General features: G+C 37.2%; 1 protein-coding gene across 1 annotated transcript in view; it reads right to left on the bottom strand.

Annotated features, from left to right (window-relative positions):
- The window catches only part of LOC124233452 (signal transducer and activator of transcription 4), a 93,931-nt gene that overhangs the window by 69,534 nt on the left and 3,636 nt on the right, over positions 1 to 20,761 (bottom strand). The window contains exon 3 of the mRNA XM_046650552.1: positions 20,050 to 20,194. Coding sequence (XP_046506508.1) covers positions 20,050 to 20,194 — 145 coding nt within the window. The remainder of the gene's footprint in view (positions 1 to 20,049; positions 20,195 to 20,761) is intronic.

Genomic DNA, 20,761 nt, shown 5'->3' with positions numbered 1-20,761 from the left:
TATTTAACCATTGTGGACATTTAAAGATGGACATTTGAGATTATTTTCACATTTTTGTTATCATAAATAAGAAAAACAATGAAGATTCTTGTATCAACATCTTCTCTTTACCTATGTGAGAATATCTGTAGGATAAATATCCAGGAATGGAATGGTTGAGTCATATTAAACTTTGATATTGACAAATTGCTTTCCAAGATGGTCTTACCAAATGTGGTAGACATACCTAACTGTCCACGAAAATTCCTGCTTCCTCTCTGATAGGCTGCAGTAAGTCCTTGGAAGTGGGAAGTGGCAGCCTATCCAGAGATTACATTTCCTAGCATTCCTTGTATGGTGCTGGAGCCAGGTAACTAGTTCTTGCTAATGGAATGCAGATAAAGTGTGCCCTTCTAAGCTAACAACAATCTCAGATGTGGCTGTGACTTCATGCTCTTTCTCTTTCTCTATCTCCTGTCTGTCTGCAAAGACATCCACACCCCTTTGGAATAGCCCAGGCACACTATGGAAGGAACTTGGATCCCTGACTTGCAATGAAAAGGAAAGCCACTCACATATCTGCAGAATAACCAACATTAGACTGTTACGTGCATGATAAGTAAAATCCTATTGTCAGATTGTTTATTTAATACAGCAACTAGTATTATCTTCATTAACATATCAGTTTACACTCATGTCAACAGTGAGTATCTGCATTAAAAAGAACAATTCCATGAGCCATTTTGATGCATGGAGTTAAGACCCACTGTCCTAACAGAATAATCATAAATATGAATGAACTTTAAATAATAGGTATGTGTGCTTCACTTATTTATGTTGGTGAAAAACTGGAAAAAGTAATAAACATCTAGTTAGCAGGTGAATTCAAATGATGATGAAAAAGAATATTTAATGGCATGGAATGCCATTCCATGGTTGGTTCATTATTTGAGTGAATGTATTAAGCTTAGGAAGGAGGTTATAAAACAATATCAATTTTTAAAATAAGTTAAAAAATATATAGGAGTAACAATACTGGCAGGAAATATACTATAATGTTAACAGTGGTTATCAGTTAAAGATAAGATTACAGATAATTTTTTTCTTTTTACTTATCTATGTTTTCTAAACTTTCCTCACTAGGTATATATCACTTCTGTAATCAGAAATAAAATTCTTTAAAAATCAGTAGCTATGATATTAAACTACATTAGCAAAAAGATATAATCTACAGGAACTCAGAGATAAACCATCTACACGGCTCTGGATTCGTGTGGTTTGAGCCTCAATAACTTACAAAAGTTGGCTAACTCTGAGAGGAGACCTGAAACCAAAGCGGTTTATATGCTTATTAAAAGGCCTTACTCAGAGCAGTTTACCAACAAGTACACGTTTATTAATTGATTAGCAAGGTTGGAGATTAGGACCTATATGTGGAGCTAAAAAGAGCTGTAGACACAGGAAATTAATAGTCCCCAAAATACAGTTTCTATCTTCTAATGCATGGAGAACTATTTTTTAAAAATGAGAACCAGATGTTCTTCCATTCACTGATAAGTTCTTTTGTTCACTGATAAGTGAATGATGGGAAAATGGGTTGAATTTACAGCAGAGTGACAAAAGATGGCATTTCCTGATGACCATGTTGGTAAGGCTTCGGAAAGGCTACGAAGTCTGCTCATGTTCCCTAGAGATTTTAAATAACAGGAAACAGACTGAGATGATTCAGCTGTGGTTTTAAAAACCAAAGGATGGGACACCCTGGGAGGCCCTTCTTTGCCCTTTGATTTCTTGCTCATATGAGAATGTAGGAGAGGATGATGAGTGGTGTTAGATACAATCATAACACTTAAAAATGATAATTATTGCACTTAAAAATGACAAACAAAATTTAAATGTAAGGTTTTAAATTTCATTGTCCTTATAAAGATATACTGGAGTAAAAATTGGAGACTAAACACCCATTTCTAGAGGAATGGATAAATTATAGAACCACCATGAGATATGAAAGACCTACATAAGAATGCTGTAAAACATTGCTGAGAGAAATTAAAGACTTAAATGGATGTTTCATGTGGTTAACAGAGGCTGGGGGATAGGAAAGGGGAGAAGTTGGTCAAAAGGTACAAAGTTGCAGTCATATAGGATGAATAAGCCTAGAGATCTAAGGTGTAGCGTGATGGCTACAGTTAATAATACTGTATTGAATACTAGAAATTTGCTAAGAGAGTAGATTTCAGGTGGTCTTATCAGACACACAAAAAATGGTAATTGTGAGGAGATGATATGTTAATTAGCTTGACTAGTAATCATTTCATTATGCACATGTATATCAAATCATTATTCTATACACTTTAAATATATACAATTTTTAAAAAATATATAAAATAGGTAAAATAAAACAACTAGATTGCATTTTTGTATTCCATCTGGTAATCTCTGCTTTGGAGAATAAAAGAAAAGGTAATACTTTCAACTTATTTTATAAGGTTGGTTATGACATTGATATTAAAACCAGACAAGGACTGTAAAAGAAAAGGATATGTTTTCAAGTAGATGCAAAATCCTATGTAAAATATTAGCAAATCATTCTACAGTACATAAAAATCAGTTTACCTCAGGAGTGTACCAATGGTTCAAGATAAGAAAATCTATACAACTTAAGTATGGATTAAAAGAGATAGGTATATAATTATCTTAATACATGCACACAAATCATTTGACGAAATGCAATATTCATCAAGATTTCTAAAAATCTCTGTAAACCAGGATTATAAGGGAATTTCCTTAACACCATAAGCCAATAGCAAGCATTATCTTACTAAAACATTTCACCTGCTATGACTGCTTCACTTCAATATTGTAGTGCAATTCACAACTAATAAGAGAAGAAAAAGAAATAAGAAGCATAAACTTGGAAGGGAACAACCAAACCTCTCCTTATTTGCAGAAGATATGATTGTCTAGAGAAAATAAAAGAGAGTCTGCACAAAGTTAGAATCAATAAGAGAGTTTAGGAAGATTTGTATTCAAACATCAGCAGTATTCCCAGGGACTAGCAATAATCAGATAGAAAGTGTAATGGAAAAAAACGATACCACTTAAAATATCAATAAAATGTAAAAAAATATACATATGGATAAATCTAAGGAAACATATGCTATAACTTTATGGGGAAAGCTTAAAAATAACACTGAAGAACATAGAAAAAGACCTGAATAAATGTAGTGACATACCATGTTCATTGATGGAAAGATTCATTATCATAAAGATATCATCTTCTCAAATTAATATGTAAATTTGATTCCGATAAAAATACCAACAGAAATTTTCATAAAATGTAAAATACTAATCTTAAAATTTATATGGAAGAAAAAAGGACCAAAAATAACCCAGAAAATGTTGAAGAACAAAATGGGAAGTTTGGCCCTATCGAATATCATGATTTATCATAAAGCTATAGCAATTAAGAGTGTGATATTGGTACAGGAGAATAGACAAACAGATCAATGAAACATGATAGCAAAATCTAAAAACAGACCAATACATATAGGAAAAATGGACACATTACAAATTAGTGGGGATACAATGGATTATTCAATAAATGGTGCTGGAATAATTGGTTATTTATGTAGAAAATAAAACAAAATTATATCCCTAATCTACACAAAGAAAACCTTGTTAAGCCATAAACATGATGAGTTGCTCAATTTGAAGAGTAATCAGAGAAATTCAATTTATAGCAGTAATGATCTATCCATTTTACAACTATAAGTAAGTAAAAATGAAAGTGCGGAAACAATGACAAGCATTGATAAGAAGGTTCTAAAACCAGAACTCTCATACACTGCTGACCAAAAAATTAGTTGATTAAACTGCTTTTGAGAGTCATGTGGTAATATCTACTAATGTAGACAAGGTTCACATGCCAGCTAGTTCCCTTCTAGGTGTACCCTACAGCAGTGTTTTTAAAACTGCAGGCTATGACCCATTAACAGATGACGCAATCAATTCAGTGGGCGATGAAAAGAAGGAAAGAGGAAAGGTGGGGAGGGAAGAAAGGGGGAAAAATAACAGAATGTAACACAGGTTGGAAAGTGTAGTCAATGATACTGATTTTAAAAAAATGAATGTTTCATGTTGATGTATTGGAAGACTCAATATTATTAAGATGTCAATTTTTCCCAAAATGATCTATAGATTCAATGCAATTCCAATGAAAATCCCAGAAGGTTTATTTGTGGAAATTAACAAACTAGTATTAACATTTATATGAAAATTCAATAGATGGAGAAAAATCAAAACAATTTTGAAGAAGAACATGGTTTCTGGACTTTTACTGCCATATATCCGGACTTATTGTAAATGAAGAGTAATTAGCCGAAATGTGGTATTGGTGCAGGGAGAGACTAACAGACTAACATACCAGAGACCCACATGAATACAAGTCGCCTGATTCACGACAAAATGCCACTGCAGTGCAATGAAGAAGGGATGCTCATTTAAATAAATCATTGGGGGTCAACTGGGAATCCATATGGAAAAAGACTACCTTGACTTCTACTTCACGACAGACACAAAAATCAATTCTGTACAGATCTTAGTCCTAAATGCGAAAAGTTAAAACAAAAAAGGTCTCTGAAGAAATCTAGAATGTTTTAATGATCTAGGGCAAGCAAAGATTTCTTAAACAGAACATGAAGAGCAGTAACAATAAAAAAAAGATTGAAAAATTGGACTTCATCAAAATTAAGAGCTTTTGTTTATCAAAAGATACTATTTAGAGGAGACTGACAAGGCAAGCCACAATGTGGGAGAAGGTATTTGTATAGTTGTATCTGACAAACGATTCATTCAGCATAGATAAAGAACCACAAATCAATAAAACAAAGAGAGAGAAAACAACTTTAAAATGGGCAAAACAGCAATCACTTAAAAAAGAGGATATTGAAAGGGCCACCCAGCATTCGATTCTCAATAAAATTAATCATTAGGAGAATGCAAATTAAAATTACAGCGAAATACCACTATACACACACTAAAATGACTAAAATGAAAAATGACTGACAATAGCATGTGTTGATGAGGAAACAGAGCAACTGAACTCTCACATACTTCTGTGGCAGTGTACATTAGTACAGCCACTGTGGAAAGCTGTGTGGCAGCATCTCCTAAACCCGAACATCTAAATGCCTATGACCCAATTCTACCTCAGGGAATATACTCAAAAGAAGTGAATGTGTATACCTACTAAAAGATGCAAACAAGAAGACTTATAACAGTTATATTCGTAATGTGCAAAAACTCGAAATAGTCTAAGTTTCCATCCCCAGAAGAATGAACGAATAAGTTGTGGTATATTCATACAGTGGAATACTAACCTGTAATAAAAAAAAAAAAAACACTACAGCTACAAATAACAAAATGGATAAACCTTGTTACGTAGAGTGAAAAAAGTCTAACCCTAAAAAATAGTTCTGTAAAGTTTCATTCATATGAACTCCAAAATAGCCAAAACAAATCTGCAATGATAGAATAGTTATCTTCGTGAGGGATGTTGACTGAGAGAAGCACGAGAGAGCTTTGTGGGTGCAACAAACATTCTGTATCTTGATCTGGTGGTAGTTACATGGATGTTCATTAAAAAATAATCCACTGAGCTATATAAGTAAGATTTGTGTGCTTTATTATATGTATATTATGTATCAAAAAGTTTTTAAAAACGTGATGCACTTTGTTCTAAGTGCATTGTAGAAAAATGTGACACAATATGTGACCCCAATCCACATCTTTTTCAGTTTGACTATATGACCTCCTCATGAAAGGAGAGTAGGCAGAGCAGAGGGATGAGGAGGCCCTCCTATGCGATCTCTAGGTGGCCCTAACAGTCACTTGCTCATGGCACTGTGTTTTACTGTGTGAGGAACTTCGAAATCTTTTGTACTCTTGGAATCCAAAGAGTCAGAGCTCTTGACTTAGCTCCTGGGGAGTTGGTGTTGGCTCAGAAAGACCACCTCTCCCTTCCCAGGTGAAGGCTAGTCTAGGACATTTGTCTTTAGCTTCCTTTCACTTCAGTCCTTGATCCTCTCCAGAGTTAGCACATTTTCTCTTGGCTTCCAGATGCTTAGTCTCCTTCCTTCCCCTGAAAAAGAGCTTTCCCAGCGCTTCCTGCTTCTGGTCCCATCCAACCTGACCTTCTCACACATGAGCCATACACTCTAAAAACACTTCTTCCCAAAGCCAATTGCCTCCATCCTTAGAAACTGCTGATTTCACAAGAAAATCTTATGATCTAAATTGTGCTTATGGACGCTAAGTGGCATTTGCGATAATGACATGACATTTGTTCCATCTAGTTAGGGATACTCATTGCAATAAAGCAGTAGTCACATTTTCAATGTCAGCTCAACTCTTCATTTATTAAACAAGACACCGAGCTCCTGCTATGTGCTAGGCTCTGCGTTAAGCACTGGGGATGCAAAGATGAATGTGCCCAGGGAGCTCACAGTCTTGTGGAAGAGACAGGTAGCTTTCCATTAACTTCCTACTGCACTTCACTTAGAATTTATCAAACTCTTCTTGTTATCGCACTTCCTTCCCTAAACCTAATCTTCATTATGCATCAATATCCACGTAATAACCCAAACTAAAACCCTCAGTCGTCTATTTCTCACACACTTCATTTCTATGCACTCGTTACATGTCAGTTCTTATACCAAATTATTTCACAACTCCAGCAGTTTTTCATCCCCACTGTCACTGCCTAGCTCACATCTTACTTCCTTTTCCTTGAACTATTGCTGTAACGACCAAACAGGTCTCCGTGCCTCCATTTTCACCTGCCATGCTATCCTCCACACTGTTGCCATGAAGTCTCTATTTCTATCTCTACCTCTTCCTCTGGGAAGACTTTTTATTGTTCAGCAAAAGAATCTAAAGGAGAAGATATGGTGAGCTGATGGTGTGCTAAGCTACAGAGAACCATGAGATTAACTTTTTCCAAAATAAATCCTTACAGAGATGATGTAAGTCCTGAAAAACTGGTACGTATGAAAGGCAGCTAGATTTTTCTTTAAAAGTTTGATATGCTGCTGCTTGTTTTGTCGTTCCCATATCTTTCTACTGAAGCAGAGATCACAGATTAAATGATAGAAAATAGGGTTCTTGACTCCATAGAGACACAGAAGGGTCTTCTCAGTTTTGGGGCACCAATGTGGTTCTTGGCTGCCTGGACCACCTTAGCGTCTCATTGTGCACTTAGGAGCCCAGTCAGCAGCTAGGAGTGGGATTGCCATGTTCTTGACCAAAGTAGCCAATCAAAGGATTATGGTAACAGAGTGCTGAAGATCAACCATGTAAGTGTTCTTGGTTCTGGATCCTCATTTTTGGAAGGAAGTAGTCAGGAAAGATAGGTGTCAACTGAGCATCCTTTGTCCCTTCAGGTCATCTCTGGAGAAAGCAGTATAATGAAATCCTGAAGGGTTCCTGGTGACCTGGTGAGAAAATCAGCTTCTTCCCCAAATTTTGAACTTCTCATTGACAAATTACAATGAATGCCTTTAAAATGATTTGGACCAATTAAACGAATCATTCAATGCCTATGAACTAAATTTAGTTATCTACCAAGTTTAGAAATCTGCTTGATCATTACTCTCCCACACCGCAACTTTAAAACTAAACATAAATTGGTTTCTAATTGACTTGGATTATATTGACATACTTGTTCACAAATAGATTTATTTATTTTTGCTCTTATTTTTACACTTCTATTAAACTTACTTTTATAAAAATGTCTCAAGCAGCAAATGTTAAGGTAACAAGTCTTACAAACTATCTTGGTTTTGATTATGGATCTCTTTGGAAAGTTTCCAGATCACAGTGGATTTAGAGCCATGTAGCCAGCTTTCCTATGGGTCTTCATCTCCATGTGATAAGGACAACTAAAATAGGAAACTATTTTGCTAAAAAACTGTTGGCAGAATGACACAGTTCTCCTACTTTTAAAGTGAATCTCTGCCCAATTTTTTCTTCACAGCCATCATGCCACTCCCAGCAAATGAAACCAATGGACAGCAAAAGTCAATATTTGCCTCTGAACATCTTCATATCCTCTTTCTCAGCTGGCATCTGTGTCTCCCCATCCACCTTCCCAATGGCGAGATTAGTCATGACACTAGACGCTGCAGAAATCTAACCTTCTTCTTGGCCATGGCTGCTCTCTCCAGGGTTGGCAGCACCTCTGAAAGCTTCTGTTGTGGTCTGTCAGATCAGTAGATTCACAGGCCTCATCAATCTGTTGCAGTTTCCATGACAGCTCCCGGACAGATTGTGTGGGCTTCATATTTTCCAAAACCAAGAGCTGACTTCACTTTTCATTCATATGAATAGTTTAATTTCTTTCCATTGGTACATTATAGATAGTTTTTTGTGTTAGGGAAGATGAAATTTATCCAATCTCTGGCTCAGTTCTCTAAATTCAGATGATTTGAGGAGAAGGAGAATAGGCGTTGGAAAGAGGAAAGAAATCTTTCAGTCTTAGGAGAATTCTCCAACATTCCTTTGCCTACAGCAGACAAGGAGTTGCTCTTCCTAGACAGAAAATTTTCTCTGGGTATGTTTTCAATAAAAACATATATTCATGTCACACTCTGGCTTAAAAACCTTTGGTGGCTCCCCATTGCCAAAGTCCAAACTGCATAGCATGGCATTCAAGGTCTTCACACAACCCTCTTTTACTGCTTGAAATGCTGGGCTTGTTTGTGGGACAGGCATTCTCTTGTCATGTTCATGCTCTTGTTTTTCCCTCTGTGCATGATTCCCTTTCCCCCCTTCTCCTCTTCAGAGCTTGTGAATCATCCTTTTAGAAACAGCTCAAATGTTCTCAACTCCGTCAATTAGGATTGCAGATACCTTGACCATGGTGTTACCACACCACAACATAAATATTTATTTGCACTTCTGTCTGCATTCTAGATTGCAAACTCTTTGAACGTCAGAATTTTATCTATGTCCTTTTCACCCTGTATTTTCAGCAATCGATAGCCTGATGTTACAAATATACCTGATGAAATCAATATTAAATCAACAAATCTCTATGGGGTAGGTACCCAGTATTACCCCAATGCAAATTATATGAGCTCTACTTTAAGACATCCAAGCTACCATTTGGAACAAAAAATAGTGTACTATACACAAAGTAATTATTGCGTAAGGAAGCTTCAGATTCTGGCATAAACTTCAAAGAGACTCAGAATTCAGGGAAAGGACAACATTATAGACTCGAGTCATAAACTATTAGAGAAGACTTAATAAGGAGGGAGAGCAATCCAGGCAGGCTTGGACTAAGATAAAGGCTGGAGGAATATGCACAAAATGATTCATGAATGAAATTTTAGGCGAGTGGGGTCTGGAGTTGCTCACATTGGATTTCCAGTTAGTGTGATGTGCGCAGACAAGGAATTGCGATGCACACCATCCGCCTTCTGTTAGCCACCCCAAATTATGCAGCAAACAAAATCCTGACAACGAATTCACATTTCATCTTAAACGGCGCGACATGCAGGTCTTTAAGCTTAAGAAACGTGAGCATTGTGATATTGGCACCAGACAGTTATCTCAGAGGGAAACAGATTTGGGGTGTGTGTGCTGGGGACTTGGGGAGGTAACCGTGGAGTGAATGACAAACTGGCTGCCGCCCATGTGCAGCAAAAGGACCTGAAAGATTGAACCCTCCATTCAGCTCTTTCAGAGTTAACACAAAGTGGCTACCCCAGGTTCTTTCAAGTCATAGGTTGAGTCACCTCTTCGCTTCTCTGTGTGTGTGGTGTACAAGGGGAAGGAAGAGGAGTGAACTGAGAAAGTAGCATGAATTAGAGGATAAGATCTGGCAGATTCAGAGCAGCTCAGTAGCTAAAGCAACTCTTTTTCTCCCTTGGTATTGCAAAAATGTGTTTCTAATCTTCCCTCTTGTCATGTTAAAAATGTCACTTCACCTGATACTCAGAACCAATAGGATTTTTGCAGACTGGGCAAGAAGGAACCCCACCTTTGCTCAACTTTCGAGGAGCTTGCAGCTCTGACACGTATTTTTGTTCAGGCAAACCCAAATGACCTCTGAGAAAGAGGTGGTAGTGGTGCAGAGAACAGAACACGTGAGGTGTGGGTTACACTTGCATGCGCCCCTCAGCCACCAAGTTTAAAACTCTCACTAATAGAGTCTTTACCTGGTCAGTGAAAAATGCTCCGTAGGTGGTAGGATTACTAACCACAGAGTTAAAAACGCTAAACACGGTCTTCTAATTGATGGAAATTTTTTTTCTGTTATCAGACAAGATTGCTGATGTCTGCTACCTGTTACTTCCCTAACACTAGTTTTTTTGAGGAATAGCCAATTTCTTATGTATTCTATATCTTATGTACTCTATATTCACTTGTTGTGGCGGTACTTTTGAAATTTTACCATGCATGCTTAACATCTGTATCTACTTTCCTTTAGTAGTTCCTTCCATGAGGCTATCTTTGTGGTAAACTTTCACCTTTGTTCAATAGTTTAGCTGGGTAGAGATACTGTTTTTCAGTTTTGTGAAGAAATTATTCTACTCCTCTCTCTTATTACTATTTTAAATTTGGATCTCAGTTTATCTCCCATTTCTGTGTAAGTAATACAGTTGGCCTCCATATCCATGGGTTTCATTGTACTATGCCATTTTATACACTAGACTTGAGCATTCATGGATTTTGGTATCTGTGGGGGTTCCTGGAACCAATCCCCTGAGAATACCAAGGGACGATTGTATATCTGTTCTCTCTTGCTACTTTTAGGACCTTTTCTTTCTTTCTGGTGTCCTGCAGTTTCTTTTTATTTATCATGTTGAAGACCTGTATTTCTGGAATCTAAGAACATATGACGACCACTGTGCCAGCTCCAACTTACAGTTCTGTTTTATAGTTAAATATTTTTCTTGACTATATAAAATTTCCCTTAATTCGTGATAAGCTTATCTATGCATTTAAAAGTCTATTATATTTCATCTAGCATTTCTATGTATTTCAGTGGGACAATTTTTAAGTTTATCTAGCTAAAAATAGAAGTCAAAAGTAGAATTACAGACTATTTAGATATGAACAATGAGAGCACTATATATTAATGTACATAAAAAGTAACTCTCAATAATGCATAGATCTAAATTCATTTATAAGACACGAAGAAAGGCAGAAAATACTTAAAATGTTTACTTATGTCATTAGATGTTAGAAGTTAGAAAAAGAACCAAAAGTTAAAGGAATACACCACCAGATTGCATGATATATGACCATAACAAGTGTGGGCAAGGATATGGACCCAGAACCCTTACTCTACTGGAGAGTAAAAAACAATTTTGGTATTATCTAGTAGAATACGCCACGATTCAGCAATTCCACTCTTAGTTATATATCCTAACGAAGTCCATGTGCATGTGCACAAGGAGCACATGCAGAAATGTTCAGACCAATATTGCTTGAAATAGCAAAGAAATACTGGAAATAACCCAAGTATCCATCAACAGTAAAACGTATCAACTGTGATACAGTCACACAACGGAATACTATGTAGGAATGAAAATGAACAAACTACTGCTATGCACATCAAATGGATGAATCTCAGGAACCATGTGAAGTGAAGAAAACAAGCTGTGAAGAATAAATAAAGTGTGATCCATTTATGTGAGGTTTGGTAACTTGCAAACCTAGATACTATATTGTCTAGGGATGCCAGTATCTGCGGTAAAACTGTAAGAAAAAGGAAGAGACTGATAAATGCAAAGTTTAGATTAGTGGTTACTCTGGGTGGGGACAGAGCAGAGTGGAGTTAGAGAGGGGGCACAGGAGGCTGGGTATAAAACATCAGCAGCAGCCTGCACTCCAGCCTTCCTTCTGCATATATATGTATACATGTGTGGAATGACACTCATCAAATATTAATATGTTTATATGTAGGCAGTAGATTTTGGATTATTTCATTTTTCTTTGCATTTTTTTCTGTAGTGCTTCAATTTTTCATTGTGAACATGCACTATTTTAATTTTCTTAAAGTTATTTTATCTGAGGGAGAAAGAAAGGAAGGTTGTTATAGACTGAATGTTTGTGTCTCTCCAAATTCATATGTTGAAATCTGAACCCCTAATGTGATGATATTAGGAGGTGGAGTCTCTGGGAGGTGATTAGGTCATAAGGGCAGAGCCTTCATCAATGGGATTAGTGTCCTTATAAAAGAGACCCTAGAGAGCTCCCTCCCCCTTCCACAATGTGATGTTGCAGTGAAAAGAGAGTCATCTAGGATCCAGGAAGCTGAATCAGACACCAAATCTGCCAGCACCTTGATCCTGGACTTCCCAGCCTCCAGAACTCTGAGAAATAGATGTCTCTTACTTAAAATCCACCCAATCACATTGCATTTTTGTTACAGCAGCCCAAACAGATGAAGACACAGAGAGGAAGGTGAATGAGGAAAAGAGATTTGCAACAGAAAGTTCAAGAACAAAGATCCAGCAAGCAAGCTCATATTGGGTTGAAAACTCATGCCCACACAAAAATCTGCACGTGAATGTTAATATCAGCATTATTTTAATTGGCAAAAATGAACAAACAAACTGTAGCATATCCATACAAGGGAATATCATTCAGCAATAAAGAGAAATGAGCTATTAAGCTACAAAAAGACTTGGAGGAAACTTAAAAGCACATTACTGAGTGAAAAAAGCCAATGTGAAAAGCCTACACACTGTATGATTCCAACTATATGACATTCTGGAAAAGGCAAAACTACAGAAACAGTAAAGAGACTGGTGGTTGCCAGCAGTTTGGAGGAGAGAGAGGGACAGATGAACTGGTAGGGCAGAGGAGATTTTCAGGGCAGTGAAACTGAAATGGTGGATACGTGATATTACACATCTTTCAAAACCCATAGAATTGTACAGTACAAAGAGTAAATTCTAATGTAATCTTGGGTTTTAAGTTAATAATAATGTATCACAATAGGTTCACCAATCATCACAAATGTACCACACCAATGCAAGATGTTAATAATAGGGGAAACTGGGAGAGGCAAGTGGAGAGGGAGTATATGGGAACTTTCTGCACTTTCTGCTCAATTTTTCTGTGAGCCTAGAACTGCTCTGAAAAATAGATTCTCTTGGTTTAAAAAAAAAAAGTCCAAGAACAGGGCAAAGTATTCTTGAAATATCTGGGGCAGATTTTTTTTTTAAGCAAATCCTAACATAGCCCTTACCACGTGCTTTACAATTTGTCAATGCTCCTAACATCCCTATGGGGTAGGTACCAGTGTGATTCTGCTCACACTGCTGAGGAGACTGAAGCCAGAGAGTGTAAATATCTTTCCCTGGGCCACACAGCAAGTAAGTCACAGAGCCAGGGTTCAACCTGATGCAGTCCTTGCTTCTGGTCTTGACCTAAGGCTGCCTCCCCTTGAAGGGCTTAAGGCCAGCTGGACATCAGCATTCACGGCTTCCCACCTTGGGGCTTGCTGGTAGTCCTGGTCAGTGGTTTTGTTTAATTTGTCTTTTATAACAAGTAGTTATAAATAGCAAATTAGAATATTGAAACTGGAAACCTCAGTTGCTCTGTAAAGAACTGAAATAAATCTACCTTATATCTGCTTAGTTCCTCTGGTACTTTATTATTTGCTTTTTTTTTTGCTATAGTAGTTAAAATGGATTGTATTTAAAGTCCCAGAGGATGAAAATGTTGAAACTAAATAAGCATAGTATCAATAGTTTTTTGACAGCCGGTCATTTCTTTTTTCTTCTTCTTCTTGGGGAAGGGGCATCTTGTTTTACCATAAAAACTTGTCTTAAGCCTCAATAAATTTAAGAAGATTAAAACCATATCAAGCATCTTTTCCAACCATAATGCTATGAAGCTAGAAATTAACTACAAGGAAAAAGATGGGAAACTGACAAATAGGTGGAGACTAAACATCATACTACTGAACAATCAATGGATTATTGAATAAATTAAAGGAGAAATCAAAAAATATGTGGAGACAAATGAAAATGAAAATATACCATATCAACTCATATGGGATGCTGCAAAGGCAGTCCTAAGAGGGAAATTCATAGCACTACAGGCCCACCTTAATAAACAAGAAAAATTTCAAATAACCAATCTTAAACTACACTTAACAGAACTGGAAAAAGAACAAACAAAGCCCAAAGTCATCAGAAGGAGGGAAATAATAAAAATTAGAGCAGAAATAAATGAAATTGAAACAAACAAACAAACAAAAAACAATAGAAAGGATCAATGAAACTAAGAGCTGGTTCTTTGAGAAGATAAACAAAATTGACAAATCCTTAGCCAGACTCACTGAAAAGAGAGAAGTCTCAAAGAAATAAAATTAGAAATGAAGGAGGAGAAATTACAATGTATACCACGGAAACACAAAAGATTATAAGAGAATACTATGAAAAGCTATATGCCAACAAACTGGACAATCCAGAAGAAATGGATAAATTCTTAGAGTCATTCAACCTCCTAAAAGTGAATCAAGAAGAAACAGAGAATCCGAATAGACCAATCACAAGTAAAGAGGTTGAAACAGTAATTAAAAACCTCTCAAAAAATAAAAGTCCAGGACCAGTTGGCTTCTCTGGAGAATTCTACCAAACATTCAAAGAAAATTTAATACCTATCCTTCTCAAACTATTCCAAAAATATTGAAGAAGATGGAACATTTCCTAACACATCTTACGAGGCCAACATCACCCTGATCCCAAAGCCAGATAAGGACAACACAAAGAAGGAAAATTAGAGGCCAATATCGCTGATGAACATAGACGCAAAAATCCTCAACAAAATTAGGCAAACTGAGAACAAGACTATATTAAAAGGACCATATATATACCATGATCACGTGGGATTTATACCAGGGACTCACAGATGGTTCAACATCTGCAAATCAATCAATGTGATACACCACATTAACAAAACGAGGAATAAAAACCACATCTCAATAGGCACAGAGAAAGCATTTGACAAGATCCAACATCCATTTATGATAAAAACTTTGATAAAAACTTTCAATAAAATGGGTATAGAAGGAAAGTACCTCAACATAATAAAGGCCTTATATGACAAATCCACAGCCAACATGGTATTCAACAGGGAAAAACTGAAAGCCATTCCTCTGAGAACAGGAACAAGACAAGGGTGCCCACTCTCACCACTTGTATTCAATACAGTACTGGAGGTTTTGGTCAGAGCAGTTAGGCAAGAAAAAGAAATAAAAGGAATCCAAATTGGCAATGAAGAAGTGAAACTCTTGCTATTTGCAGACAACATGACTTTATATATAGAAAACCCTAAAGAATCCATCAGAAAACTATTAGAAATAATCAGCAACTACGGCAAAGTTGCAGGGTACAAAATCAACTTACAAAAATCAGTTGTATTTTTATACTCTAACAACGAACTAACAGAAGGAGAACTCAAGAACACAATCTCATTTACAATTGCAACAAAAAGAATAAATAAAATATCTAGGAATAAATTTAACCAAGGAGGTGGAAGACCTATACAATGAGAACTATAAGATGTTATCGAAAGAAATTGATGATGACATAAAGAAATGGAAAGATATTCCATGCACATGGCTTAGAAGAATAAACATAGTTAAAATGTCCATACTACCCAAAGCAATCTACAGATTCAATGCAACCCCAATCAGAATACCAATGACATTCTTCATGGAAATAGAATAAAGAATCCTAAAATTCATATGGGGCAATGAAAGACTCCAAATAGCTAAAGCAATCCTGAGAAAAAAGAACAAAGCTGGAGGCATCACAATCCCTGACTTCAAAATATACTAGAAAGCCACAGTAATAAAAACAGCATGGTACTGGTACAAAGTCAGACACACAGATCAACAGAACAGAATTAAAAGCCCAGAAATAAAACCACACATCTATGGACAGCTGATCTCTGACAAAGGAGTTAAGAACATACAACGGAGAAAGGAAAGTCTCTTCAGTAAATGGTGTTGGGAAAACTGGACAACCACTTGCAAAAAAATGAAAGTAGAGCATTATCTTTCACCATACACAAAAATCAGCTTATAATGTATTAAAAACTTGAAGATAAGACGTGAAACCATAAAACTCCTAAAAGAAAATATAGGCAGTACACTCTTTGACATTGATCTTAGAAGGATCTTTCTAATACCGCGTCTACTCGGGCAAGGGAAACAAAAGAAAAATAAATAAATGGGACTTCATCAGACTAAATACCTACTGCAAGACAAAGGAAACCAGGAACAAAACAAAAAGACAACCCACCAACTGGGAGAAAATATTTGCAAATCATATATCTGACAAGAGGTTAATCTCCAAAATATATTAAGAACTCACACAAATCAACAACAACAAAAAAACAATCAAAAAATGGGCAGAGGAGGGGGCCGACCTGGTGGGGCAGCAGTTGGGTGCTCATGTTCCACTTCTTAGCAGCCCCGGGTTTACCGGTTTGGATCCCAGGTGTGGACATGGCACCATTTGGCAAGCCATGCTTTGGTAGGCGTCCCACGTATAGCGTAGAGGAAGATGGGCACCGATGTTAGCTCAGGGCCAGGCTTCCTCAGCAAAAAAGGGAGGATTGGCAGTAGTTAGCTCAGAGCTAATCTTCCTCAAAAAAAAAAAAAAATGGGCAGAGGATATGAATAGACATTTTTCCAAGGAAGATATATAGAAGGGCAACAGACACATGAAAAGATGTTCAACATCACTAGTCATCCGGGAAATGCAAATCAAAACTACAGTGAGCTATCACCTACACCTGTTAGAATGGCTATAATCACCAAGACAAAAAATCGCTAATGTTGGAGAGGATGTGGAGAGAAGGGAACCCTCATAGACCACTGGTGCAGCCACTATGGAAAACAGTATGGAGACTTCTCAAAAAGCTAAAAATAGAAATACCATATGACCAAGCTATCCCATTACTGGATATTTATCAAGAATTCAAAGAGACTTATGCACCCTTATGTTCATTGCGGCATTATTCACAATAGCCAAGATGTGGAAGCAACCCAAGTGCCCATTGGCTGATGAATGGATAAAGAAGATGTTGTATATATATATACTATGGAATACTACTCAGCCATAAAAAGAAAAAATCGTCCTATTTGCAACAAGATGGATGGATCTTGAGGGTATGATGTTAAGCGAACTAAGCCAGACAGAGAATGACAAACACCTCATGATTTCACTCATGTGGAAGATAAACAAACACATAGACAAAGAGAACAGATTAGTGGTTACTAGAGGGGAAGGGGCTTGGGGAGTGGGCATAAGGGGTAAAGGGGCACTTATGTATGGTGACGGACTAATAAAAATGTACAACTGAAATTTCACAATGTTATAAACTATTATGACCTCAGTAAAAAGAAGTAAAAACAAAACCATGGGAATATGATAGATTAAAAAGAAACATAAAATGCAGGTTTGTTTAGATGTAAAACCATAGTTGACGATGTTCTTTATTGCTATTTTCTATTGTGTTATGAATTAATACAAATATCCAATAAGTATAGTTTATAAAATGAAGAAAAGAGCAAGTGTTTTTGTCCATTCAAAATATCTTAACCAACCAGTTTCTTGAGTTCCTCATTTGTAGAAGACCCACACTGGGTACCGGAGGCAGGAGGGGGCTTGCAAAAGGAGGTCAGGCTTTTCCCTTCAGGGAGCCTCAGGCCTGCTCGGACACGTCCAACCCAGAGGAGATGCTGGTTATCTCGTAACCAGTGCTCCGTGAAGGATGAGAACAAGGCTAGAGCATATGTGAAGGTTTCCTTGCTGCACTGGGACCTCCACTGGTCCTCCAGGGATGGGTGGGAGCTCGACTGAAGGAAGAGGGACCACGGAGCATTCCTGGCCATAAGACAGTCACGGATAAAGGCTCAGAGTCATTCAAGAGTGAGCTTGGTGTGTTTGGGAACAAGGACTAGATCTGTTTTTATGCGACAGGGATGTTGAGCTTGGAGCAGTTTGTTGGGAAAGACCTAGAGAGGCAAGATGCTGGAGGGCCAGTGACATAAGCAGAAGAGTCACTGTGTGTTTGAGCTGAAATGTCACTGGGAGTTACTGCGGGTTCTTGAGCTCCCTCACAATCTTATCCCCACCGGGAAAAAAGATGGGCTGAACGCTTACCCTCGTTTATACTGAGAAGATCCCCCTATTTTCTCTGCCAACAACAAGCACCATTTATTGAAAGTCTATTTTTTGCCAGAATAAAAACTCTTCCTTACAATCCAAAAAGGTAAATAATAATCATTCTCATTTACACGAAAAGATATGGGAATTCAGAGAGATTAAGGGACTTGCCCAAGGCCACATTATTGAGAGTCAGAATTTCTAAAGACCATGCCATCATTCATTTTACCCATCTGTGTCCTTCTAGCAAAGTGACCTGGAGAACTTTTTCTGTAGGATCTTTAGGTTAGGGGTCAGTAAACTTTCCTGTAAAGGGCCAGATAAGCATGCTTCATACACACACACAATACACACACACACATTTTTATTTTAGACTTTGGGGGCCATACACTCTCTGTCACAGCTACTCAACTGTGCCATCACAATGCAAAAGCAGCCACATTCAATACATAAACGAATGAGCATGGCTATGTTCCACCAAAATACAGACATTTGAATTTCACATAATTTTCACGTCACAAACTTTTCAAATGTATTTTATTTTTATTCTTTTTCAACCATTAAAAATGTAAAAACCATTCTTAGTCATGGGCCATACAAAAAAAGGCAGTGACCACCTTGGACTTGTGGGTAGCAGTATGCCAACCCCTGTTTGAGGTTTATTGATTAGGGCACTAAGCTAATGAAGCCAAGGTTAAATGTCTTATCTCTGTAAGAGACAGTTTGCTTTATGCTGTGAAAAATCCTGTTTTGTTGGCAACAAGCTATTTTCCTACCCTGGCCAAGTGTCTTGCAAATTCGTAGGGTATTACAAGGGCAAAGATGGCTCAGTGCAATCTAAACAACAACAGGAAAAAAATTAATATGTATGTTCCTCTCACACATAGTTAGTAACTTCAAGGACATATCTATTATAGTCTAGGTAAAATATTCTAAAAATGTATGCATTGTAAGGCTGGGATTCTAAGAATGCCTCACTGACAAATGGCATATGCACTTTTCAGGTTATCTAATATGCTGTATAGGCACCCAGTGAATATGACAGCAGTCCATCTTCAGAGTTTGTGCTGCTAGCACCTCTGGGCTTAGCTCCATATTAGCCTGCCCTTAATTCTTTAGATCCCTATTTCACTCCCTTCATTCACTTATCCCTGTAATCAACGAATATTACACATCTTCCACGTGTCTAGCCTTGTGTGGGCACTGGGAATTCAAAGCTGAGTACCAAAGTCCTTGCCTCAAGTAAGCCACATTTTGGGGGAGAAGACAAACACATAGAAACGACACTAATGCAGAATGTACTAAATGCCATGGTACAGATCTGTCGCAGGAGTTGTGCTAACACAGAGAGATGGGCTTTGCCTGGGTGAACCTCTGGAATAGGGCACCAGAGTGCAGCAAAGAACGCTTTGGAAAGAGGTGAGATTGGAACCCAATCCGGAAGGATGCAAACAACCATGATGCTTCTGTCTAGGAATGAGAAGAGTACTAACTCTAAATCCTTAGGTAAGAGCCAAAGGCAAGGAAGGACTGGGGATAGCCATGAAACTCTTATCTTTCAAATCTCCATCCCAGCGCTGTCAGATTTGATCATAACTAGTAAACAGTCACAAGCAAATTACACTTATACTCCCACTTGCAGTGTATTTTAGATTCAAAATTTCATGAAAAACAAACATCGGATAATGAAATAAAATTGAGCACAAAATGTAAAATGGTAAGAGAATTCAGACTTTTCCCTCTTAAATCCGCTTTGAAAATAAGATGAGGGTACATATTTGATCTTTTTCTTTCTTTTTTTTTTTTTTACTGAATTTAAGACTCATAAATCCAAATATTTTGAAAGAGTAGAACGCATTCTCACCTGAAGGACTTTCCTAATTCTTTTTAGATTGTGTATCAAGAGCAGGTTTTTCTCTTTGGAAACTCGACCTAACTGTTCATCCAGTTGTATTAATAAGTTTTGAAGAAGAATTGTTGCCATGGTTTCATTGTTAGAAGCCGCCTCCCTAAAAAACAAAAGTGTCATTACACAGCAGGAAACAATTTAGTAGAATGTCTACTCTTTTTACCATACTAATTTTAAAGTCATAAATCTATTCCACAGTGATAAGCATTTCAAGGTTTTTAAAAATTAAATTGTACACCTGAAAGTATGCTCAACATCACTAATCATTAGGAAAACGCAAATCAAAACATGGGCTACCTCTTCACACCTATTAGGATGGCTATTAGCAACAACACTGATAACAAGTGTTGGTGAGGATGTGGAGAAACTGGGACCCTTGTGCATTGCTGGTGGGAGTGGAAAATGGTACAGCCACTGTGGTAATCTGGATTTCCTCAAAATATAATCAGAAATACATACAGCACTTCCACTTCTGGGTAGATACTCAAAAGATTGAAAGCAAGGACTTGGACAGATATTTGCACACCAACATCCATATCAGCTTTATTCACAATAGCTAAAAGGTGGGAACAACTTAAATATTTACTGATGAATGAATAAACAAAATGTGGTATGTACGTACAAAAGAATATTATTTGGCCTTAAAAAGGAAGGAAATTCTGATACA

The sequence above is a fragment of the Equus quagga genome, unplaced genomic scaffold (genome assembly GCF_021613505.1).
Source record: "Equus quagga isolate Etosha38 unplaced genomic scaffold, UCLA_HA_Equagga_1.0 203_RagTag, whole genome shotgun sequence".
Classification (NCBI taxonomy): Eukaryota; Metazoa; Chordata; class Mammalia; order Perissodactyla; family Equidae; genus Equus; species Equus quagga.
Note: the sequence above shows the minus strand (reverse complement) of the source record. Positions and strands in the feature narration are given on the sequence as shown.